This window comes from Drosophila willistoni, unplaced genomic scaffold, assembly GCF_018902025.1.
Source record: "Drosophila willistoni isolate 14030-0811.24 unplaced genomic scaffold, UCI_dwil_1.1 Seg169, whole genome shotgun sequence".
NCBI lineage: Eukaryota > Metazoa > Arthropoda > Insecta > Diptera > Drosophilidae > Drosophila > Drosophila willistoni.
The window spans coordinates 3,234,072-3,260,775 of record NW_025814128.1 but is presented as its reverse complement, the minus strand read 5'-3'; the positions used below and the strand labels follow the sequence as shown (position 1 = coordinate 3,260,775).

General features: G+C 37.2%; 1 protein-coding gene across 1 annotated transcript in view; it reads right to left on the bottom strand.

Annotated features, from left to right (window-relative positions):
• Nucleotides 1-26,704, bottom strand: part of LOC111519619 (Down syndrome cell adhesion molecule-like protein Dscam2) — a 355,012-nt gene that overhangs the window by 222,872 nt on the left and 105,436 nt on the right. Inside the window, exons 3-4 of the mRNA XM_023181269.2 lie at nt 21,677-21,868; nt 21,155-21,622 (exon numbers count right to left, since the gene is read on the bottom strand). Coding sequence (XP_023037037.2) covers nt 21,155-21,622; nt 21,677-21,868 — 660 coding nt within the window. The remainder of the gene's footprint in view (nt 1-21,154; nt 21,623-21,676; nt 21,869-26,704) is intronic.

The window sequence follows — 26,704 nt, the reverse complement described above, 5'->3', positions numbered from 1 at the left end:
AGCGAAATTGCAGAAGCCTTCCGATTATTTTTCGCCCAAAACTCCACAAGCGAGGTGCGGCAGAAGTCAAACTTGGCTAAAATAAATGATAATATAAATTTACCTCGGAACAACTCGAAAAAAGTAATCATAACATAATTTAATAAATACTTTGAGCTGTAATTTACTATAATTACAATTTCGCAGAAATTCACAGAAAGTAAGTTTCAATCCACAATAGAATCACACATGGGTTAACTTTTCTTTATTTTAGGACATAAACAATCATTACACCAACAAAACAATTAACATATACAAATTCAAATTTCGTGCAGTATTTACACTCTACATACCTTGATTAATATTATCCATTACAAAAGTTATTTTAAAGTTTGTTTGTTAATTTTTTACACTGGCTCAAAGTTTGCCTACAATTTCCCGCTTTTTTTGGCTGAGTGAACAGCTCGTTAAGATATCGTTAAGATAATAAGTCGCTAAGTATGAAGTGCATCTATAAAAAGACATAACTTTACATGTGAAGCCGTTGAGGTTTGCTAAGTATGGAGTGCATCTATAAAAAGACATAACATTACATTTAGAGCCGTTGAGGTTTAATAGGTTGGTTTCCCGCCAACTCACGACTCAAAATGGCGGCTACATAATGGTTCCAGCAGCTCGTATGGTTTCTATATTAAAGATAGCGGCTAAAAGACTCAAAAGGCGGGTAGAAGACTCAAAATGGCGGTGGAAGAATGGTACCAGCAGCTAGTATGGCTTCTGTATCAAAGATGGCGGCTAAAAGACTCAAAATGGCGGGTAAGAGAATTAAAATGACGGCTGTAGAATGGTTCCAGCAGCTAGTATGGTTTCTGTAACCAAGATAGCGGCTAAAAGACTCAAAATAACAGTTAGAAGAAATAAAATAGCGGCTGTAGAATGGTTGGTTTCACGCCAACTCTGAAGATCATTAAGATCGGAAGCAGGTAAGAAGACGATATGTCTTTTAAACTGAGGTAAAGCTTATATAATCACACGAGAATGTGACACTACCAGTGGAAGATCATTTATAAAAAGAGTGAATAGCAATGGATCAAAATGACTACTCTAAGCTACTCTAGAGGTCACTTGGATGGTCTCAGAAAATTAAGATCTAAAGAGGTACGCTTAGAAAGATGTTGAAGAATCAATCAAGCAAAAGGCTGGGGATGCCAAGTGCTTTCAGCTTATATAAAAGCAAAGTATTAAGATTAACAGTGTCAAAGGCCTTGCTGAAGTCGGTATAAATGACGTCGGTTTGCACAGCAGTCTTGAATCCTTTGATCGAGTGAGCTGTCAAAACCTAATAGGTTAGTTGTTGCCGATCTACGTTTCTTCAGCCCATGTTGGGATGACGAAATAATTGAGCTACAAAAATGTTGCAATCGAGATGTTATTATTTTCTGAAATGCTTTGGGTATGGCAGACAATTTAGAAATAATTGGAGGTTTCGGAATTTTTCCACTTCTTATGAAGAGAATTATATATATGATTTTTTCCTGATAGACGGGAAGCCGGAAGATGTAACGGACAGTGTAAACAACTTAACAACTTATTGACTTACATAGGGCCTTCGCACAAAACCTTAATACGCAGAGTGGTGTTCCGTCAGGGCCAGGTGCATATACGCTTACATCGCTGAAAATAATCCTCATAGCATTGTGAAATAAGCACCATAAAATTTGATCGAGCAACTACATAAAAGGATTTTCTGCTCTTCAAGTTACATAACTCACGCGAGATCCATTTAAGTCCATCAGTAATCTCAGGATTCAGCCAAGTTTCAGTAAAGGCAAGAATATGAAAGTCAAAAGCTAAACTATCTATAAATAGTCTAGAGAGCTTAGGCTTTAGTCCCCGTAAATAAATCTCAGATAAATAAAAATCTCCCAGAACAACGAGCAAGTCTATAGAATGAATAGAATGTGCACTTGGGGTCCTTTAACATATCATAATTTTTTTCTTTTGTTATTGGCCATGGACGGGAGGGTATAGATGCATAATGGCAGCCAACATCTAAGCCATACTAGAGCTAGACATCATACATTGGGAGGAGTTCGCGTTAGATAGCTAGTTGATTAACTTAGCGGTATTTTTGTTGTCCTGTTAATTGAGACATTGAAAAGCCATACGTTTGTTCATGTTTTTCGAGAAGGCAGTTTTCTCTTTTAGTTTCATTAGGGACAACCCATCCCACCCGGAAGAGCTACGGTTATAAATTAGGGTCCCGATCCGCTGTAAGATCGGAATATCACGGTGTCAGTTTTTTTAAGAGAGCCAACACTACCCTGCTACAATACATAATTTTGGCGCCCAACACGTGGGACACACAGGTCAAGTTCAAAGTTTATATTAGGTATAAATCGAAAGATTAAATGTAAGGATTTGGTCTTGAGTGGCTCATGATAATGGGACTCGTCAAAGGGAAGTTTTTTATTAATTTATTTGCACAGTGTATGAGCTAGTTAGCAGAAGCTGATGGTTGTCAACCAACACTTTAATAAAAATATTTAGTTAAAAAACTCAAGAACCGGAAAAAAAATATATAGAGCATTTTTTTTAATTCACAATTAGCTCGTTTTGCCTTCACAGTGAATTTAATTTTCTTTAATTAGGAGACGTAGTAGTCGCGATTTGATTTATATACACATTTGGAATTCGAGTGATTGCGCATGTGATTACCATCGACCAATGTTACCGGTATAAGCTAAAGTCAAAAGTTACTTTCGTTTCGCATAAGGAAAATTTTAAATTGCACTTATCCTGATTAAAAAATTGTTAGTTAAAGACAATGTTTTATACATGCAAAATCTTTTGGAATCTCAAGGTAATGCTTAAGCGTACACTTGTCCAAAGATGAGCATAGTTATTAGAAGACATTTCTTAACACTTTTGAAATCAGAAAACTAGATTCAATAGTTAATATATTAAAACTCCAGCTATGAAAATGATAGAAATCTTAAGAAAAAAAAAAAAAAAATCTATTTCACATATTATATCTTCTTGTTCTGTGGGGAAAAATTAAAAAACAAAAAAAAATGCCTTTACAACACAGTACGGAGGAAGTAAATAATCCCGCAAATTCTGGGGAAAATATTTGCCTGGTCTGTGGCGAAACTCAAACACAAACGCAGATCAGAGTTATTACTATTTGCAAGCATTCATTTCACAAAGCTTGTATCCTAAATTATATAAAAGAAACAGAAGAATGTCCAGCGTGTCTTACTAAAGTGCAGGAGAAGGACTTAAAGATAATTAAAATAAACCAACAAGGAAAAAAATTTAGACCCGTCACCAGATCCTTTGCACGTAGCGTAAATGAAGGCTCAAGAACAGAAGAGCTCATAAACGTAAACGTTATTGAAGTACAAATACACAACACAAGTCAAGCCGGCTTATTACCATTAGATGCAGGGAATAGTACGCAACAGAAGAAGTTTCGCAATCAATTCCCAGACCAATTCGTCAAAGAGGTAGACCAAGTCGTCGAAGGAACACACGACGTCCCGTCAATCAGCCTTTACGTAACGAAATAAATCGAGCGGAAATGGAATCTCTTATTCAGCAGACAGTAGAACGGGTTATTTCTTCAATAAGTAGCAAGAAGCAATCAGAAGTGGCGAATCCATTTTGATGGATCTTCTAACGGGTTACCCATGGAAGAATTTCTATATAGAGCAAAAACGTTGACTCGAGAACATTTAGGAGGAGATTTTAAAGCATTATGTCGGAATATACACATTGTTTTGATTGGTAAAGCTAAAGATTGGTACTGGCGATACCATAAGGGAATTGACCATCTTACCTGGTCAGAGTTTTGTTTAGCAATACGCCATCAATATAAAGACAGTCGGTCCAACTGTGAAATAAGGGAACAAATAAGAGCCCGCAAACAGAAACCGGGAGAAACTTTCGAAGGTTTTTACGAAGCAATATGTCAATTAATGGATCGATTGCCTACAAGATTGGAAGAAGACGAATTAGTAGAAATTGTACAAGGGAATTTATTAGCTGATCTAAAGGATCGACTACTTTTCGAGGAAATACGGTCAATCAGTCACCTACGTCATCTGGTACAAACGAGAGAAAATTTTCTTAAAGAATCGAGTCGTATCAAGTTTTCAAATACACGAGGAAAAGAGATAGGATCACACCGAGTATATGCATTAGAGGAAGTAGAAGAAGAAGCAATTACAATTGAAGGTCATTCTCAAGTAGCCGCTCTGCAGAAAAACACTGAGAAATTATCTTGTTGGAACTGTTGTACTCAAGGCCATAAGTGGGAAGATTGTTTAGAAGAGAGAAGAAAATTTTGTTATGGGTGCGGTACGCCTAACATTTATAAGCCCAATTGTGTGAACTGCAAGAAGCGTTCGGAAAACCGGCAAGTAGGGGCATCCCAGTCAGTGAGGCTGTCCCACAACCAATAGAAACCAAAAAACCAAGCCTATCTGATTATTTGAATCAATCTAAAACAGATAATCAAATAGAGAATAGTTCACATGTTAATCATAACCTTAGGTTTCTGCCTTATCACGAAAAATGGAAAAACTATTTAGAAATTAAGAACAGAATTTTTGAAGCACCGAAAAATAGAATAAAAAGAAATACACACCGAAGGAGGAAGTTTCTTAAAAATATAAGAGCTGAAAGTAAGATACTTATATCTACAATATTCCAAGACAAAACTGATATGCGTAGTTATGCACAAGTCTCTTTTTTACAATTTTCTGAATTGGGTTTGTTAGACACTGATGCAAATGTAAGTTGCGTGGGTGCAGATTTAGCCCAGCAAGAATGGTCCAAATATAAACAATTTAAAAGCATGGGTTCCAATGTGAATGGAAAGCAGCATAAGGTTTTAGGGGTTATGCAAGTAAAGCTCCAATATAAGGACCTAGAGAAAGATATGGAATTATATGTTATACCTTCTATTAAGCAACGTCTGATACTAGGCATAGATTTTTGGAGACTTTTTAAACTAGCTCCAGGAATTATAAGTTCAGTAGAACGCGTATCTGAGTTTCAATTAGATAAAGAAACAGAAACATGTCCGTTAACTGAAAAAGAGTTGCAACAATTAGAGATAGTCAAGGAGTTTTTCCTAACTTTGAAAAACAGAGCCTTGGTCGCACTTCTTTGCTAGAACACCACATTGAGGTGGGTAAGGCCAAACCAGTAAAGCAGAGATATTATCCAGTAAGTCCTGCAGTAGAAAAGCTTTTATACCAAGAAGTAGATAGAATGATAAGGCTAGGAGTAATAGAACCATCTCAAAGTGCTTGGAGCTCTTCAATGAGAATGGTAGTGAAGCCCAACAAAGTCAGATTATGCCTGGACGCGCGAAAAGTGAATGAAGTAACTCACAAAGATGCATACCCACTGCAAAGCATTGAGGGTATATTTGCTAGATTGCCGAAAGCAAATATCATTTCAAAACTTGATTTAAAAGACTCTTATTGGCAGATATGTCTAACAGAGCAAACAGCATTCACAGTTCCGGGAAGGCCATTGTATCAGTTTACAGTTATGCCTTTTGGACTCTGTAATGCTGTAATTTCGTTGGAGCAGTTTTGGTTCAGTTGTCCGATAATCAAGAAGAAAAACCTATAGCATACATGTAGGAAATGAAGTGTCAGGCGGGCACAATCATGGCAATCGGGCAGTAGCTAGTGAGCGAGACAGAACGACACGCAGCGGCCGTACCTATCTGGTCGACTCACTCATTGGCAAATAAAGAGAAGCGTTGATTCATAAAGCACTCGCAATCGTACTCTCGCCTCGATCACATCGCGCACCCAAATTATCACTAAGGCCATTTAAATAATATAAAATATACATATGTATTCTTAACACAAAGAAACATTGTTAATAATATAAGACTTAACAAGCAAATCACATCCTTTAATAATATTGTAATAAATAAACCGGGATAAAGTAAAATCCTACAAACTGGGGGCTCAACCGAGATTTCTGGCCCAAGACAATAAGTGAAATTTGTGTGTGTGTGTGTGTGAAGTTCGCAAGTGAACAGAAAATTGTTAAAATTGCATGCATTAACGTGTAATATATATACAAAATCAAGGTTGTCGGCGAACGAATTTCACAAGAAGCAACCACTACAAGTTCAAAATAGTGGAAGTTGGTGCTGGTGGTCCAAGAAGAGCGTCACTAAGAATTTTGGCGCCGTTTTGGCAAAAAGTCGGCGACTAAAGTTGAGAGCGGCGCGAGAACGGTGGTGACTCGAGAGGAAAAGAGAGAGCAGACAGCAGACACGAAGTTGATGATAACCAGTGTTTACTGTGGAAGCAGACAGCGGACACGAAGTTGATGATAACCAATGTTCACTGTAGAAGCAGACAGACGGAGACAGCAGACAGCGGTCACGAAGTTGATGATAGCCAGTGTTCACTGTGGAAGCAGACAGAGAGAGAGAGCAGACAGCAGACACGAAGTTGATGATAACCAGTGTTCACTGTGAAAGCAGACAGCAGACACGTAGTAGATGATAACAAGTGTTTACTGTGGAAGCAGACAGCAGACAAAGAGACCAAGAGAACGAGTGGAAAACAGCAGAGTGAGTAGCGACATCAGAGCGAGTGGCAACAGAGAGCGAACTGAACATCTGAGTGAGTTGCTACAGCGATATTGAGTGGTTCCATAGAGCAGGACGACTATAGTTGGGTGAGCTGTTTAATTATTGTCTTGAGTGTGAGTTACTTCGCTTGCACGACGAAACCAGACCGGTGGCAGAAATATTGACGAAATTGATGCGAGCTGCAGAGAGCACATTTCTAAGAATCGTCTGAGTTTAACCATAACCTACCACAATTTGACCTACACTAACATAGTGTGTAAATTTTGCTAAGTCGTAGCAAATTTGATTGATTGATACTAACTATACATTAATATAACAAACTTGTTAAGCATTATACCTGTAATTGTGTGAAATGGATCGAGGTGAGATTTTAACGTTGCGTATTGAAGAGTTGCGCATTAAATTGCGAGAGTTAGGGCTAGAGACTACAGGCCTTAAAGCTGAGCTGCAATCGCGTCTACTCGCTCATTACGATCTAATAGAAACTGAAAATGACGGGCAGGAGGCAGATTTCGCCTCGGCTAGAACAATTCGAGAAGTCCCGAACACAGATGGGCAAAGGTCATGGTTCACACTAAAAAATGGGGAGGGAAGCGTTTCCGAGTTTTGCGGTTTAGGTTCGATTGATGTTGTACAATGGACCAGGGAGCTAGAAGAATGCGCTTTAACCGTACAGTGGAGTCAGTTACAGCTTTTCGTGTATGCAAAACAATTGTTAAAGGGAGCTGCATTGTCGTTTATACGTAGTAAGAGAGATATTTGTAGTTGGGAGTCCCTGAAAATAGCTTTGAAAAACGAATTCAGAGTAAAGGTTTCATCAGCAGAAGTTTATAGAAGACTAAGTAATCGACACTTAAAGAGAGGTGAGAATTTGTATGAATTTTTGTATTCGTTAATGGAAATCGCAAAGCCGATCGATTTGGATGACGAAAGTTTAATCGAGTATTTCGTAGAAGGTATACCAGACCTGAGAGCAAATAAGGCATTATTGTATCAAGCCAGAACAGTGGATGGGTTGAAAGTTCAAATAGAGACGTACTTAAAATCCTATGATCCTAGGAAGTCGTCAAAGAAAACAACATTCATCTTTTCACAAGCAAGGTAGAGATAATAGAGAAAAAAGTTCGATAACAAAATGTGATCGCAAATGTTTTAAGTGCAGTGACCCTTCACACATGATGAGAGACTGTAACAAGAAAACGTTTACTTGTTTTAAATGTGGCAAAACAGGCCATCGCTCATTTGAATGTAAGGGAAAAGATACCACCAAAGTTGAAAGTACCAATATTGTAGATGATAAATTAGTAAAAGCATCAGGTAAATTTACTGATTCGGGTTTGGAGTTGAAAGAAGTAACTTATAAGTCGATTAAGTTCAACGGTCTAATTGATACAGGAGCCTCATACGTAAAAGCGTGTTTGTCGAACTTGGAATTAAATCATTAACAGGATATTCGAAGAGCCTTACAGGCATTGGTGGAAGTCATGTGATGACCTTTGGTAGTTTTAGCATAAGTGTCAAGATAGATGGCATTGAGATGGAAGTCGAGTTTCATATCGTTCCTGATGAAGACATGGCATATGAGGCAATTTTGGGTAGAACCATATTAGATCATGTCGATTTGTTTGCTACAAAGAAAGGTACAAAGTTTGTGAGCACCAAGAGAAAAGAATCACTGTGTAACGCGAATAAATCTTGTGCTGAGTTGTTTAAGGAATTTGAAAGTATGTGTATGCACAGTGCAGAACAGAATAAAGTGGAAATCAAGAGTGACTTGTCACATATCAGTGCAGAAATCGCTAGTGAAGTCAAGATGTTGATTAAAAGTTACAAACCTATTAGAAATACAAACACTCCTATAGAAATGAAGATTGTACTAACAGATGAGTTGCCAGTTTATCAGCATCCAAGGCGTCTAGCAGAGTCTGATCAGAAAATTGTTGATAGTACAGTACAAGAATGGTTGGAGGAGAAGATAATAAGGCCAAGTTTTTCTGAAAATGCTTCGCCTGTTGTACTTGTAACAAAGAAGAATGGGAAAAAGCGTTTGTGCTGCGATTACAGAAAGCTAAATGAGAAAGTGGTCCGAGATAATTTTCCTATGCCACAGATGGATACCGTATTAGAAAAACTTCAAAGTGCGTTAGTTTATACTACTCTAGATCTAACAAACGGGTTTTTCCATGTTCCTGTTGAGGAAAAATCTCAGAAGTACACAGCATTCGTAACTCAGAATGGTCAGTATGAATTCCTATATGTACCATTCGGAATATCCAACTCTCCAGCAGTTTTTACAAGATTTATAATGGCAGTAATGAAAGAATCAGTGAAGAATGGAGATGCAGTGGTGTATATGGACGATATAATTATACCAAGTGTTAACGTAAATGATGGTCTAATTAAACTTAAAAGAGTGTTAAAGATAGCTGCGGAAAATGGGTTGAGAATAAACTGGGAAAAATGTCAGATACTGCAGAGTAAAGTAAATTTTTTGGGCTATATAGTTGAAAATGGAAGTATTAAGCCAAGTAAGGAGAAGACTGATGCTGTTTCAAGATTCCCGATCCCACATGATAAGAAGTCAGTTCAACGATTTTTGGGATTAACATCGTATTTCCGTAGATTCATCGAAGGATACGCAGTAACAGCTAAGCCCTTGACGGACACTTTCCTAAGCTAGACACTGAGATTCACACTGATGCCTCGAAACACGGTTTCGGAGCTGCGCTTTTACAGAAAGATTCAGAAGATGGTTTATTTCATCCGGTACAATATATGAGTCGGAAAACTAAACCTTGCGAAGAGAAGTATGATTCGAAAGAAAAGAAAGAGGTTCCGTTACGTGTAGCACGTTGGGCAATGTACCTACAAGATTTCGACTATCAGATCGAACATCGTTCAGGTTCAAAGATGCGGCATGTGGATGCTTTGAGCCGTTTGTCTTGTTTTCTGCTAACCGACACCATAACCCATAGATTGAGGGAAGCACAGTTGTCAGATGATTGGACTAAATTGATCAGGAGTTTAGTTCAGGAGAAGGGATATGAAGATTTTTACATTGAAAATGAAATATTGTTAAAAGACCCCAATCAAAAACTTATTGTCGTTCCCTCGCAGATGGAAAAAGAAATAATACAGATTGCACACAAACAAGGACATTTTGGAGCTAGAAAAACTCAGGATATCGTTGAAAAATCGTATTATATTCCAAAATTAAAAGAAAAGGTAGCCCGTGTTGTTGAGTGTTGCGTGGAATGTCTTATTGTTAATGCCAAAACCGGTAAAAAGGAAGGATATTTGATGCCAATAAGCAAAGGAGATCAGCCATTGATGACATATCACATTGATCACGTTGGCCCGATGAAGGTCACAACAAAGCGTTACAATCATGTACTTGTTATAGTTGATGGGTTCTCTAAGTTTGTATGGTTGTATCCGACTCGTGGAACAGGAGTCGATGAAGTACCCCGGTAACCCGGTGAGAATAATTTCTAACAGGGGAGCAGCATTCAGATCCAATGCGTTTAAGGAATATTGTAACAGACAGGATATACAGCATTTACTGATAGCAACAGGTGTACCCCGCGACAACGGCCAAGTAGAAAGGATGCATAAGATAATAGTTCCAATGATTTCAAAGTTAAGCCAAGAGAATGAGGGAAACTGGTACAAGTATGTTGGCCGTGTGCAACAACTTATTAATAATACTGCTCCAAAAAGTACAAGAGTTACACCTTTTAAGATTTTGACAGGAATAGAGATGCGTAGTCCTGATGATCCCGAAATAAGAAAGCTGATAACCGATTGGTTAATAGAAAAATTAGACTGTGGTCGTGATGAGAGTAGAGCGGAGGCTCGAAAGAATATTAATGAAATACAGCAGGAAATGAAAAGGACGTTTGACAAGAACAGGAAATGGGAAAGAAAATACAATTTAAACGAGTTAGTGGCGATTCAACGTACGCAGTATGGGACAGGTCTAAAGTTGAGAGGTAAATACTTAGGACCGTATAAAGTCACGAAGGTGAATAGGCACGGTCGATACGACGTTGAGAAAGTTGGCGATGGTGAAGGACCTTGTAAGACCTCAACAGTGACTGAGTTCATGAAGCCTTGGCTAGGATCATTTCAGGTCGAATGACTTGTCAGGACAGCCGATTTTAGGAAATGAAGTGTCAGGCGGGCATAATCATGGCAATCGGGCAGTAGCTAGTGAGCGAGACAGAACGACACGCAGCGGCCGTACCTATCTGGTCGACTCACTCATTGGCAAATAAAGAGAAGCGTTGATTCATAAAGCACTCGCAATCGTACTCTCGCCTCGATCACATCGCGCACCCAAATTATCACTAAGGCCATTTAAATAATATAAAATATACATATGTATTCTTAACACAAAGAAACATTGTTAATAATATAAGACTTAACAAGGAAATCACATCCTTTAATAATATTGTAATAAATAAACCGGGATAAAGTAAAATCCTACATACATGTCTAGGAAACTAAGCAAGGCGCGAAGAAATTATAGCGTAGCAGAACGTGAATGTTTAGCAGTCCTTCTATTTCTAGTTGTTTGGAGTTACAGGAGTTCGAAGTTGTAACGGATCACTCAAGTTTATTATGGCTAATGAGACAACAAAACGTATCAGGACGATTAGCCAGATGGATATTACGTTTACAAGCGTTTAAGTTTACGATTTCACACCGAAAAGGAAAAGATCATATAGTTCCAGATGCTTTGTCAAGAATTTGGGAAGCAGACATAGAATCTCTGGAAAAGATGGAACCAATAATAGATTTGGAATCATCAGCTTTTTTAGATAAGAAATATTTAGAACTCAAACAAAGGGTTTGTGAGAATTTAGAAAAATTCCCAGACTTACAAGTGAAGGACAAATTTGTATATATTCGAACCGAACATTCATGTGGAAGCGAAGAAGATAATTCGCACTGCTGGAAATTATGGGTACCGGAAAAATTAAGATTAATAGCCATAGAACAAGGCACATGGTGGTGTTCAAAAAACTATAGAGCGATTAAGAAGAAATTTATTTTGGCCAGGATTATCCAAACAGGTTCGAGAATATATAAGCACTTGTGTCACCTGTAAAGAAACGAAAGCTCCCAACAAAATATTAAGAGCTCCCATGGGAGTACAAAGTGTTTCAGTCAGACCGTTTCAAAAATTGTATATTGACTTACTAGGACCATACCCGCGAAGTAAATCAGGGCATATTGGTTTGCTTTTAGTTCTTGATCATTTTAGCAGATACCATTGGACTTGCCCAATGAAAAAATGTACATCAAATTTGATTCAGGAATTTTTAGAAAAGCAAATCTTTCACTGTTATGGAGTACCAGAAATTATTATCAGCGACAATGGATCCCAGTTCAAGGCGGTTGCCTTTGAAGCCTTTCTATCTAAATACGCAATTAAGCATATGTTTACCGCGCTATACTCACCGCAGAGTAACGCAGCTGAAAGAGTTAATAGATCGCTATTGTCCGCGGTGCGCTCATATTTTAAACAGGATCATCGAGAATGGGATATATATTTAACAAATATATCTTGTGCTCTTAGGTCACCACTTCATCAGTTTCTAGGATGTTCACCATTTAAGGCTCTATTTGGATTCAATATGATAAATCATGGCGACGAATATAAACTTTTGAGAAATTTAAAATTGTTAGAAGAATCCATACCCTTTAGTAGAACAGATACGCTTACCTTGATTCGTAAGGATATTCAAGACAATAGTAAAAAAGCATACGAATGTAATGTAAAGCAATACAATTTAAGATCCAGTCCCGTTTCATTTAAGGTCGGCCAAGAAGTTTTTAAAAGAAATTTTAACTTGAGCAATTTTAGTCAGAACTATAATAAGAAATTAGGATCTCAATTCTCGCAATGTCGAGTTAAGAAGAAATTGGGAAATGCGTATTATTTATTGGAAACTTTGCAGGGGAAAGAAATTGGAACTTATCATGCGAAGGACATTCGACCTTAAAATTCCAGTTAATCTTCCTCCTGGTAGTTGTCAGAATTACCTGTGTTTGTAATGGTTGCGTGCAAATTTAAATACTAATTATCCGACGCATATTTGAGTTTATCGAAAACTATCGAGTGCGCTCAAAAATATGTGGCGAATTCATAACCGTTTATAGTAATAATGCATCTCTGTAAAAGATTGGCAGCGTAACCGCAGCTAACTTCATAAAGGGAAGGCTTTGAGAATAAAAGGGAAAGGGTATATAAGAACCTTCCACCCGCACTTCCACCTCTTTTCATTATTCTGGCTTAACGACGAATTGCTTTCGTCCCCCGAAGAATAAAGTGAACAGTTAAAATTTTTTTTGCGAAAATCACCAAATAATTAAAATCACTCGGGTTAAATAAAATATTCGTAAGCTCAGAAACAAACCAAAAAGGAAAAGGCAGTTGGAATAATTAAATTTTTTTGGATACCAATCTCGACCTAGAGGCATATGAGGCGTAAGCCTAACCTAAAGACCTCGTGGTATAGAGTTAACCATAGGTTATTCAGCCTCCACATTATATTCATTTCACCAGGTATGTCGGCTAGAAATTTTTTTTTTGACATTCGTCTAAAAGCACATTATTTGATCTAGGAATAATTTACGTAAATTTTGGCATAATCCGTCATAGGCCTATCACCAACACCACATGGCCAAGACGACAATTCAATCAAACTCTGTGGAAGGAGATAATTTAATCGCTGATGTTAAACATCAGTTAACAGTGACGTCATAGTTTGACCAGTTTTAATGTTAGCTGTCACAAGGCGAAAATTCGTGTGTAAAAGGAGAGAAAATTATAAAGTGGTCATACAGAAAATTTTTGTTTGTAAATGAACATACTCAGTTACAAAAATTGTCGAAAAAAAAGGATTAATTTTAGTTGTCGGGGTTATAAACGAAAACAGTTGTAATTGCAGAAGAAACGAACATTTTTATTGAAATTCAAAGTGTAAATTCTATAACGTATAGAAAGATACCCTTTTTCAGCGCACATATGTTAGAGTCAATTTTTTATTGTGAGTTTGTGTGTCGGTTTTAAGCATTTAAAACATTAATGGAATCGTATAATTCGTTAAAACAAAACCATAAATAGTATATTTAAAAACATCAAAAACAAACACATGATCCAGCTGCTGAAGGCTTTCATCGGTGGACTTTCCAAAACGTAAGTGTATTCTTTTTATCACTTTTACCTTTTTACAGCTAGAGCGCATAACATATGGTGATTAAGATTAAAGTGTAAAAGAAAAAAAGGTTTGACGCCCACATATACCTATGTTATGCTGCTAACTCGCTATTATTGTTTTCTTTTATTTGTTTTATGCATTCTACATTTTATTTGCCTTTGCCTCACATACAAACTACACTTGCAAATGATCATGAAATTTTGAATTAATTAAATTAAAATTATTAAAAGATATAAGTGCTATCCGGTGTTGCGATTAATTTTTTTGAATAACCTTGAAAAAAATTGTAACTATTTTATTGCATCAGTCTGCATCACGATTAAATGCGGAGTAAAAATCCGGTTGTTCATATAGTTTACAGTAATCATTAAAAGAAAAAAAAACAACAAAAACATGTAATACAATAGTTAATAATAAAGCGTAGATTTAAGTAAAGTAACGGGAGAATTTATATGCGGTGAATAGAAAGAAAATGCCCTTTGCGAATGAAATTGTTTTTGAAGAATAAGTAAATAAGAAAAATGTATTTTGAATAGAAGTTTAAGTTCCCACAACATGATTATATAAAAATGAAGTATGTAAGTCGTCTCGCCGACTTAGGTATACCATACACCAGTAAAGCAGATATTTCAACTTTATTAAACAAATGCATTTTCACATGCTTTTTACAAGCATATCTTAATATCTCGCTCACTCAGTCATACGAGCACCCTAGCGCCCCCACCAGCCAACGGCCAACTCCGGCCTTATGGAAAAACGTTTATATGCATAACTCGACTGTTTTTTGTCCGATTTTGATCAAATTTGGTATTTTGATAGATATTAGTATTAAATTTAAGTGTGCCAAATTTGATTGCATAAGGTAAAAAAATACGGGAGATAATCAAGTTTTTCAAATTACGGGGGCGGGAAAGGGCGTGGCAAAATCTTTATATAAACAAAATGTGTGCATTTACTAAGCGAATACACATACCAAATATGGTGTCTCTAGCTGGAATAGTTTTTGAGATAAACGCTTTTTTTAAATTGCGGGGGCGGAAAGGGGCGTGACAAAAATTTGAAATAAAATTGATCACTCTACGTACTACACGAGTGTACATACCAAATTTGGTGGCTCTAGCTTTTACAGTCTCCGAGATCTAGGTGTTCATACGGACAGACGGACAGACGGACGGACGTACGGACGGACGGACGGACAGACGGACATGTCTAGATCGACTCGGTTGTTGATCCTGATCAAGAATATATATATATATATTTGTGGGGTCGGAGATGCTTCCTTCTGCCTGTTACATACATTTTGGCGACTTAAATATACCATTTCACCCTATGGGTGTATGGTATAATGATGAAATAGAATGTGCACTTGGGGTCCTTTAACATATCATAATTTTTTTCTTTTGTTATTGGCCATGGACGGGAGGGTATAGATGCATAATGGCAGCCAACATCTAAGCCATACTAGAGCTAGACATCATACATTGGGAGGAGTTCGCGTTAGATAGCTAGTTGATTAACTTAGCGGTATTTTTGTTGTCCTGTTAATTGAGACAGTAAAAAGCCATACGTTTGTTCATGTTTTTCGAGAATGCAGTTTTCTCTTTTAGTTATATTAGGGACTCTATAATAAATTATATGTAGCGAGATGTCTCGAAAACTGCATCAACAACCCATCCCACCCGGAAGAGCTACGGTTATAAATTAGGGTCCCGATCCGCTGTAAGATCGGAATATCACGGTGTCAGTTTTTTTAAGAGAGCTAACACTACCCTGCTACAATACAAGTCTTTGTCAGAGAGATATGAGGAAACAAGTTGAAAAGCTTCAAAATGGTGAATGTATAGCGCTGAGTCGAACTGTGGTGGAATATACGAACAAGTAATATAGGTGAAAAAAGAATTCAAAGAAATTTTAACACAAACAAATTTAAACTCCTGATTGGAAGACTGGACAATTTCAGACGAGAACGCTGAATAACCAGCGATCAAAACACCACCGCCATTACGTATAGTCCGATCATGTCTATATATTAAATATTTTGAGAGGAAAATTGAAGCATCGGCAATATCAGGCTTCAGCCAAGTTTCAGTAAAAGCATATGAAAGTCAAAAGCTAAACTATCTACATAGAGTCTAGAGAGTTTAGACTATAGTCTATATAATATAGTTAGGGACGAAATTAGTTTTTTGACTCGCCAACAGGTGCAGATGAGACGGAAGGAACGTTATTCACAGAGGCAGGTAGCAGGCTAGTCGGAGGCCGACTCTTTTTTTTTATTGTATACTCTTTTACAATAAGGTGTTCCAGCTAAAAATCTTAATAAAATATTTGCAGCTGAAGTAGCCAACACTTTACTAGCTGATCTTGTAACTACTTTATTGGCAATATTCTTGGGAACGGATGGTTGCCCGGACGGTTCGGTAACTACAACAGATATCGTGTTAGTAGGTGGGATACTGTCTCCAGGGGAAAAGGGAAAAGACTCCACATCTGCCAAAGCCGGACTCCTTCACGATATCAGCTGCTGTACATTTGGTGACATAGGGTCATTGTCGAAAGGCGGAACTGGTAGAGATCGATGTGCCGACGGCACAAACTTCGCATCTCGAGCTCCAAGCCACGACACGAATCACAGCCCCATTTAAGGCCGCCACCCTGTGCAATACTATCTCGCACCTTGACTGTATAGCCAGCATTGTCGAAGCAAAAGCTAACTGCAATACGAAAATGAAAAAGAAGAGACGAAAAAAAGAACATCTTTTGTATTAAAACACACAACAACAAAAACTTTTCACATGCGCGAAATTAACAGGCGCGAGCGCGATCCAATGAGAAAACAAAAAAATAGAGAGCACAAACACCACACAAACAACAAAAAACTGTGAACTGTAAATTGAGAGCGCGGATAGGAGCAAAAATTAGAAACAAATCAAAAACTAATTGGTGCATCCTTTAGACAGATGACCAACACCGATTGCTGGATAACATTGACTTAATTTATAAAGCTCAAATTCGTTGTTAAAACTGTCTGAAGCTGAGACAACACAAATAATATATTAACATTAAAACAAAATAAGAATTTTAGTTTAACTTTAAAGTTCGCGATGAATATAACATTATTTAAAAATGGCTTAAATTAATTTAATATAAATATTTTAAATTAACACCGCTAAAGATCGTAAAACAAAAGTAAAACGAGAGCGCAAAGAAAACGCAACCGACATTGATGAGTTACAATACAAAAACCGCAGATAAATCTGCTAAAGCCACAGCAGCCATAACTCGGCTAACATCAGCAGCCCCAAACAACAGACTGTGTTGTCACCGCGGTGGTACGATCCATCATATTATATGCCGCCGCCATTTAGACACCAGAGTTCTCACCTCCCATCTACAGCCGTGACAGCACATCATACCGAACATGTACGCTCAGAACCATAAGCGCGTTTAGAACAGTTTTGAAGATGCCGCCCTGATGATATGGCCCTGACTAGAGCGGCCAGGACAGTGATTCGGACTGATATGTGTTGAACCATATACTGACGGAGCATGGATGCTTTAAGTCCTACTTGCATTGGTTTAAGCATGAGACAGATCCCTTTTACACACACAGTGCGGGAAACACCAAATACGCAGAACACGTCTTGTTTGTCTGTGCCAGATTTTCTGCTGAATGGAAAGAGCTACGGCAAGGCATGGGGAGGCTATTTATATTCAACGACTTTATGGATACTACTTTATAGTACTTCAGCGTTCGTTCCGAGAGAGGGATACTGAGCATAGGGTAGGTTTTGGTGCAGTGCTGTGACCATTAACCACTTTCATCCTAAAAAAAAAACAAAACTTCATCTCGCTCGAATGTCTGGTTTCTTTTGGGTGTGGCAACTCAATCTTCTATCCTCTATACTCTAGGCATACGCACAGATCGTACAGAAAAAAATTTATTGCACTATCAGAAACTGAAGGGATGTCAAAAGCAAAATATTGAACCAAAACGGGAGACTATTAATTAACAATTGTGCGAACGACTTCTCTGCAGACTAGCTAAAGGTGTTGCTCGCTAACTCTTTTTGTAACCACCCTACCTTAATAAACTATTGGGTTTAATTTATTATCCCTTGACAGACACTTCAACGGTCTTAGATGATAAGTAACGGCAGCATAGTTATGGATTCAGGCGACGGATTCCTCAAAGAATTAGGTTACGCAAACATGACGCAATCAGGTTTTGTGTTTGATATTAAACAAAAGGTTTTTCATGTCTTAATTTTCTAAAAAATTACAAAAAAAAAAGATATAGCAATATAAATTGTCCTCCCCTTCAGGAGGTTGGACAACATCCGTTTCTCAGTGTAGAAAACTTACAATTACTTCTCCTTGTTGCCATTTGCGATCTTCCAGCTTCTGACGACTCGACATATTCTCCAGGTGCTTCAACATATCATCAATAATGTATCCCGCATTCCAATAAAAAATTCCAAAGCTTTAACTTTAAGATTGTTGCAAATCAGTGCCATATCTTCGCCGAGTTCTTGCCGTCGAAGTCAGAGATCATGTCTTTTAAAATATAAAAAAAAACAACGTACAAAGCACTTCAAATGTACGCTGCTTTTCTTTTGTTATCTGTTTTTTCGTATCTTTCTCACGTATTGCTAGTTCCAGTTCCCCATCGCTATGGTTGCATTCATATATGTATATGTATATAACGAACTAAGAAATAAACCACTTTATTCCAATTCTGAAATTAAGTAGTACCAGTTTTAATCTGTATTTTTATACCCTTGCAAAAAGGGTAGATTCATTTTGGTCAAAAGTGTGCAACGCATAGAAGGAAGCATGTCTGACCATATAAAGTATATATATTCTTGATCAGCACGACGAGACGAGTTTAAATCGCCATGTCCGTCCGTTCGTCCGTCCGTCTGGATCAACACAAACTCCTCCTAGACCGAAAGAGCTACAGAGCTGAAATGTTGCATGTAGGCTTGTATATACCGCAGGGGATCGGATCGGATCACTATATCATATAGCTCCCATACAAATGGCAAAGTCACGAATAGTGATCCGATCTGAGCTATTATCATGAAATTTAATATTGTTAAGGTAATTACACATATAAACGACTATGCAAAATTTGATCAAGATCGGGTGACTATATCATATAGCTCCCATAGAAACGATCTTTCGAAAACAGTGACTTTTGTCAATAACTTCGTTACTTTTAACGCCAATGCTTTCAAATTAATCATTTGTTAGTTTAATACATCTGTTAATAACTGTGCCAAATTTGATAAGCATCGGGTAGCTATATCATATAGCTCCCATAGGAAAGATCGGTGGAAAACAGTGACTTTGATCAATATGTTCGTTATTTCCTATGCTAAGATTGTAGGCCGTTCTTTCGGACACATTAGCCCTTTTAGCTTAAACGTTTTTTGACTTTGATGGCTATAAAGGTAAGGAAAGAGTTACCAAAAAAGTTGCAGGGGTATGTATACAAACTTTGACGCGGTCGAAGTTAGCCCCGGCCCTCTGGTTGTTATACCATGCACCCATAGGGTGAAATGGTATACTAAAGTCGCCAAAATGTATGTAACAGGCAGAAGGAGGCATCTCCGACCCCACAAAGTATATATATTCTTGATCAGGATCAACAACCGAGTCGATCTAGCCATGTCCTTCTGTCCGTTCGTCCGTCCGTATGAACACCTAGATCTCGGAGACTATAAGAGATAGAGCCACCAAATTTTGGTATGCGGTCTCGTGTAGTATGTACAGTTATCGAGTTTGTTTCAAATTTTTGCCACGCCCCCTTCCGCCCACGGAATTTACAAAAAACAGATTTTCTTAAAAACTATGTAAGCTACAGACATTAAATTTGGTATGTAAGCTACCTTATTACACGCGCAGATATTGATTATTCAAAAATTTTGCCGAAAATTAAACAAAACTGATATTCTCGAAAACTAACAAAGCTAAAGTCACCAAATTTAGTATGTATATTGGTTTAGTATGCGCGCAGAATACATATATTTTAATATGTTGCCACGCCCACTTCCGCCTCCATAATTTAGAAAAAACCGATTGGCTCTTGCCGTTTTTTGACCATCGCAATCAAATTTGGCAGACTAATAAATCTTATCTGTTTCTATCAAACTACCAAATTTGATTGATAGAAACAAACAAAATATACGTATGAACGCATTTTGCTACGCGATCCATAAGGGCAGAATTGACCGTTGGCTAGTGGAGGCGCTAGAGTGCTCGTGTGTTTGTAGAGGGAGCAAGATAGCATGTTAAAACAATTTAATAGACATACATTTGGTTTTCGAAATTTTAAATATTTGTTTCACCTGGTGTATGGTATACCCAAGTCGGCGAGACGACTTACTTACTTCATTTTCTCTGTCGCCACAGTGCGGCCGTTTTTGCTGTTTTGTTTTTAATAATAGCTTATTGTAAATATTGCATGTTACCTATTACTACCCTACTTATCTACATACTAGACTTACTATACAAGCAAACAATCATTTCATACTATGAGGTGGTACAATTTCTGAGGAAGCTACCTAAAACTAATAGTCACCAACTATAGTAGAATGAAGTAAGTAAGCTGTCTCGCTGACTTAGGTATACCATACACCAGTAAAACAAATATTTCAAATTTATAATTACAAATTCATTTGCGTATTTTTAAAAAATTATGTTCACGTCCTTTTTACAAGCATATCTCAGTATTACGCTCACTCATACGAGCACCCTAGCGCCCCCACCAGCCGACGGCCAACTCCGGCCCTATGGAAAAACGTGTATATGCATAACTTGGCTGTTTTTAGTCCGATTTCAAAAATGGTATTTTGCTGGATATTAGTATAAAATTTAAGTGTGCCAAATTTAATTGCACAAGGTAGGGGGCGTGGCAAAAATTTTAAACAAACTCGATAACTGTACATACTACTCGGGAGTAAATACCAAATTTGGTGGCTGTAGCTCTTATAGTCTCGGAGATCTAGAAGTTCATACGGACGGATTGACGGACGGATTGACGGACGGACGAACGGACGGACAGACGGACGGATGGACATGGCTAGATCGTCTCGGCTGTTGATGCTGTTCCAGAATATATATACTTTATGAGGTCGGAAACGTCTCCTTCTGTGGTTTACAAACATCTGACAAATTTTATAATACCCTCTGCAAGGGTATAAAAAGCATCCACGTAGCGATCATCTGCGCCAAAACGCTTTATTAGTCTTATCTATGACCTATGAATTTTAGAGCAATTTAATATTTTTATCTACGTTGTACTTACCTTCTGCTTTCTTGTATTGTAGGATGTAATTTGATATGGGTTTGGAATCATGATCACTTTTACTACCAGTAACCAACAAAGCTGAACCCTGCTCATTGGGCAACCAGGCTAGCGTAACAGAGCGACTACCCAGGTCCAAAACATGTAAGTTGACTGGAAATTTCGGAGGTTCTTGCACTTGCAGACTCATCACTGCTTTGTCAATTCCGTATGAATTTTTAGCCATGCAGGAGTATTCCCCCCTGTCAGTAAGTGATGTTTCTAAAATGCTAAATTCAGACACTACTCCATTAACTAAAGAAGATTTTTTTATATGGTAACGAATGTCATGAGTTGGATCAATTGGATTTGTTTTTGCGCTCCAAAATATCTCCAATGGTCGGTCGCCAAAAGCTTCACAACGAATCGTTATACGTTCTCCTCGACGACTTACTAATCGTTTTGTTTCCATGCTAACTGAGGGACCAACTGTAAAAATCAGTTATTTTAAAATCATTTAAAAACCAAACTAAATTTTCTAACCATGCACTGTTAGCTTAACAAGTGTGCTGAGTCCAGCACCAATGCCATTAAAAGCCTGGCATAAATAATTGTTTTCATGTTCGCGTCCAACTTTAGTGATTATAAGTGATCCATTGTTATATACTTCTAGAAAAGAAGGGGAACTTGCGTGTTGTGCGCCAAACTTTAATTCTTGATAATCGCCGGAATCACCTGAAAATGTATGTGGAAATTCACTTAATATTTTGTTCCATTAGATGAAATAATAATTTTGTTAATTCTTATTTATGGTATAAAAGATGTCAAAGAAGATAACTTCGGCTGTGCCGAAGATTTTATACTCTTGCAGTACGTGGCCATATTTTTACATGTTCCAAACCTTTTTTTTGTAACTCAATTTATCAATGCACAGACAAAACCTTCCAAATATTATTTTCATTTCTTGTTCTTCTTCTTCCCCATCCCCTTGTAGAGCGTTGCGTCTTTGTGTGGATGCATGTGCTCTGCTGATTTAAGCAATGACGTAGTAGGCAGCGCTGCATCGCTTGAGTAGAGGCGATTTATATCGCTGTAACCTGAGTTAAATTTATCCGATCGGATTAAAATTTTGTTTTATTTCCAAAACTAACACTTCCTTGCCATAGCCAAAAAAAAAACTAGCTTATAATTTTAATTGTAAATTAGCTCTTAATAAATAAATAAATAAATAAAAATCACTTTAGTAAATTTTATAGGGATACTCTAACTTCTTCACTGTTTTTTCGTATATCACTATGTGATATAGTGGTCCGATCCGGATGATTTTCATACTTTATCTCATCCAGGTTATAAATTGCTTAAATACCAAGTTTCATCCTTATAGCTTAAGCTGGCTGAGTGAAACGCATACGCACCGACCTACGGACGGATCAACAAACGGCACTGGCTATATCGACTCAGCTTCTCATGCTAATCAAGCATATATGCTCTATGGGGTCGGAAACGTCAGCTTCTCTGCGTTACCCCCTGCAAGGGTATACAAAAAGAGAGATCTGATGAACTTTTTCTTTTAAATTAAATTAAATTAAATAAAAAATTTTAATTTTTTGTCTAGATTTCGACCTTATTGAAGTTAATCAAAAAATTTGTTTGAGCGGGGCTTCAGGTCAATCTTACTAATTTATTTGTAAGATTTTAAATCATAGGCAGCACAAAAGGTGAGCAGGTTGTCTGTATAGCTATTTCAAGAAACACCAAGTTCTATCATCAGCAGACATCGCTAAAGAATCCACAATTGTAATGGCCATACCATATCTTCAACGCTAAAACTAGTTGGGAATTACATTGCCAACTAAATGAAGCGAAAAAAGAACGGCAAAGCTTGCAACTGCAGATTCCACCTTTTTTGTGTGCATACCCATGGCCATTACAATTGTGGATTCTTTAGCGAAGTCTGCTGATGATAGAACTTGGTGGTTCTTGAAATAGCTATACAGACAACCTGCTCACCTTTTGTGCTGCCTATGATTTAAAATCTTACAAATAAATCAGTAAGATTGACCTGAAGCCCCACTCAAACAAATTTTTTGAAAAAATTTTAATTTTTCTAATTGAGTTGAAATGAAATAAAACATTTCTTTAAACGTATTAAAAGTAAAATTTGTCAGTTGCAGCAGCCCTCCGTAATATAAATCTCAATTTTAATAGAAACATTTTTCCTTTGTTTGTCAAGACTAAAAGAATAACCCCGTTTGCATGCTCACGCTCTTCCATTCGATTTGATACTTCGTTTGCGAAAAGACGCGAATGTTAATATTGAGACATATATATATAGAAATATACTGTAGAGCATGACTAAAGGCGCACCCACTTTTTCAGTTTAGCGTGTGTAATAGGTGCATTACCGAAAATGTGTAAATGAGGAATTAAAGATAATAGATTTATTTAAGATGAATCTCCAGTTTTAACGCTCTTAAGGAAGACCGATGTGTTTTTTCTAAACTCCCGCGTTTTTAATAGATTTTTTAAGAGCTTGCATAGAAGCTAGGGGTCCCGAACCAACAATAGTAGAGGCAATATTTTTTTCAAATTTATAAATCAAACCTCAATAATCACACTAAATAACGGCTCACCAACCCATTTTAATACTCGCCACACACATAGACCTCTCTATCGTTTCACCGTATCACTCATTGAAGACTGGTATACATGCAACTCCCTATAGATCAGCGACCACTATCCAATCCATATAAATCTTTTCGACCGTAATAATATCAATAATGCTAAACAAAACCAATATTTAAATTAGATAAAGCCAACTCCGCACTTTTCCAAAAACTTACAAAGCACCCACCAGCTTAAACATAAACAAAGAAATAGCCAACTTGAACAAAATAATCATTCACGCGACTAACCAATTTATCTTTCAATTGTATTGAAACTATAGGAAATGAATTGAGTAAGTGGTCTCGCCGACTTACCATCCACCACTCGTTTATTTTCCATGTTTATAGTCCGATTTTAACAAATATTAATCTTAATAATATCCGATTTTAATATTATTAATCTGCACGCATACCAAAGAAATCTTCATATCGAATTTAGTGGTTCTAGATTTGTTAGTTTTCGAGAAAATGAGTTTCATTAAATATTCGGGAGCGGAAATTCCAAATTTGGTGTCTATAGCTAGTATAGTCTTTGGGAGAATCAGTTTTATGTAATTTGCGGGGACGTAAAGTGCGTGGCAAAATTTGAAATAAACTTGAACACCGTAGGTATATAGGTACAGGGGTCTAAGTACCAAATTTGGTGACTCTAGCTCCTATAGTCTCCGAGATCTACGTGTTCATTCGGACGGACAGACAAACGGATGGACGGACATGGCTAGATCGGCTCGGCTGTTGATCCTGATCAAGAATACATTTTGGCGACTTTAACATACCATTTCACCCTATGGGTATATGGTACAAAACACTGTACCTTGGTGGGACAGAAAACTTCAGCAATTTCGCGAATCCCAATTTTCACACAACTTTTAATCACCACAAGGCAAGGTGATTCACATGTCATCTATCATAGCCCAAAGCGTAGAAACAGACATCACCATAATTGAACTCTAGCGGCCCCCAATCAGTTAAAAAAAAAACTCCAGGCAGAGATCGAATAAGTTACCAAATGATTAAGAACCTACCCTCTGTGTTACTGCAAAAAATACTAAACCTCTATAACAGCATCCTTAATACCCATATCCCCCAACAATTTAAAGTCATAATCGTCATACCTATACTTAAACTAAACACAGATAAAACCTCTACCAATTCTTACCGCCACATCTCATTCAATCCATGTTTATCTAAATTAAATCAAGTTGTGTCGAAACGACTGTGGTGGCTAGCGAGCAACTGCGAGTTACTAGACAGTCAGACATTTCATCATGGAACGCTACACACTTGAACAACAATTGCGAATCGTTCAAATTTTTTATGAAACTAATCGTTCTTTTGCTGTCCTAATTTGTTTTAGCTTTCGGGTGCAGGTGAAATTTTTAGCCCATGGGCTGGGTTGGGCTGGATGTAACATTTCGGCCCATGCCAACCTCTAGTACAGATCTACTATGAGAGCGACTACGCAGTTGCTACGAGAGCAACTACAAAATTGCTACGAAAGCAACAGAAAAGGAAATGCTTCGTAGCAGTAGCACAAAAATTTATTTTGTTTGCTCCGCTCTCATCTCGCTTTTAATGCTTGAGCTATTGCTACAACTACAAATAGCGTATCGAAAATTTTTTGGTCTTGCTATTGCTCTGTGCTCCGACGATGTATGCTACGGAGCAGAGCAGAAGAGCAATCGTTTTCTGTTTGTGCTCTCTGCTATGCTACGTAGCCCTTCGAAATTAGAGTAGTAGCGGGAGCAAAAATAAAAACTCCCATGTAGCATAGCATTTTCAATCCCTGGTTAAAAAAGTCAAACCGTTTGTGTGGTTTATTCAAAAAAAAAGTTGATTCGCTATTACTGTAAAACACTTTATATTGCCAATAGAATAGAGGACATTACACGCAGTTCAAAAAAACTTTAAAATCATTTTAAATTCCAATAATTCACAGTTGGAAAACACTTACAAAAAAAAAATCCTAAAATCCTAAAGAACACCAAAACTACCTTCTATGCTTTATCACACAATAACACAATGCAAAGAACTTAATTTTGAACCAGAGCACAGTGGCAGATTTGAAGAAAATAGCGGCATAAACTCAAAAAAAAAAAGTTTAGCATTGCTATTAAATTAATATTATTTTCACTAAATAAGTGTTTTATCTATTTGAAAATAAAAACATTTTAATTATTCATGCAGCCCCGGCCTTCTGGCAGCACTGTAAAAGCAGTTGTTTGTGGCACGTAGCTTTTGCTCAAAAGCTTGTTTAACTTTTAATGCTCCATAAATCGCTTAATAAAATAGCTAGAGGTATTGCTAAATATGGAAAACATAGTTCAAGGTATGTTGATCATTAGGTTAATGTCAAAGAGTTTGTACTTGTGTGTTTTGTCTTTCGTTTCGTTTGTTATTGTTGGTATTGTTTGTAGAAGAAACCTAACCCAACGTTCTGTGATTTGTGGACCTGCTTCTCGTTGCTACTTGCAAGTAAGAATGCAATTATTTTCCGTTAAATGTTTTTAAGATGACGCCAATAATTTTGCTTGCACTTTTTTGCGCTTTTTTAAAATATTTGCTGATATTGCAGACAAGGTAGAGTTCAATCCCAAGGAGTTGCTTCAAATTTGGATTGATAATGGGCGCACAAGTAAAGCGCTTTCTGAGTGGATGTTTGAAAAGATTAATGAAAATCTTAAGGCAGCTAATAAACTTGAAATAAACAAAAAAATTTTGAACTTTGTCGCTTATATATGCAAGTACATGCCAAAATGCCAAAGAAAAATAGAAAAATTCAAAGAGAAACACCAACAGTTCCGTGATTCAAGAATGACAATACATATTGAAAGAGCTGCTGTGAAGGAGTGTTCTGTTGGTCGTCCACGGTTGACTTACGATGAAGGCAGCAGTCGTTTAAAAC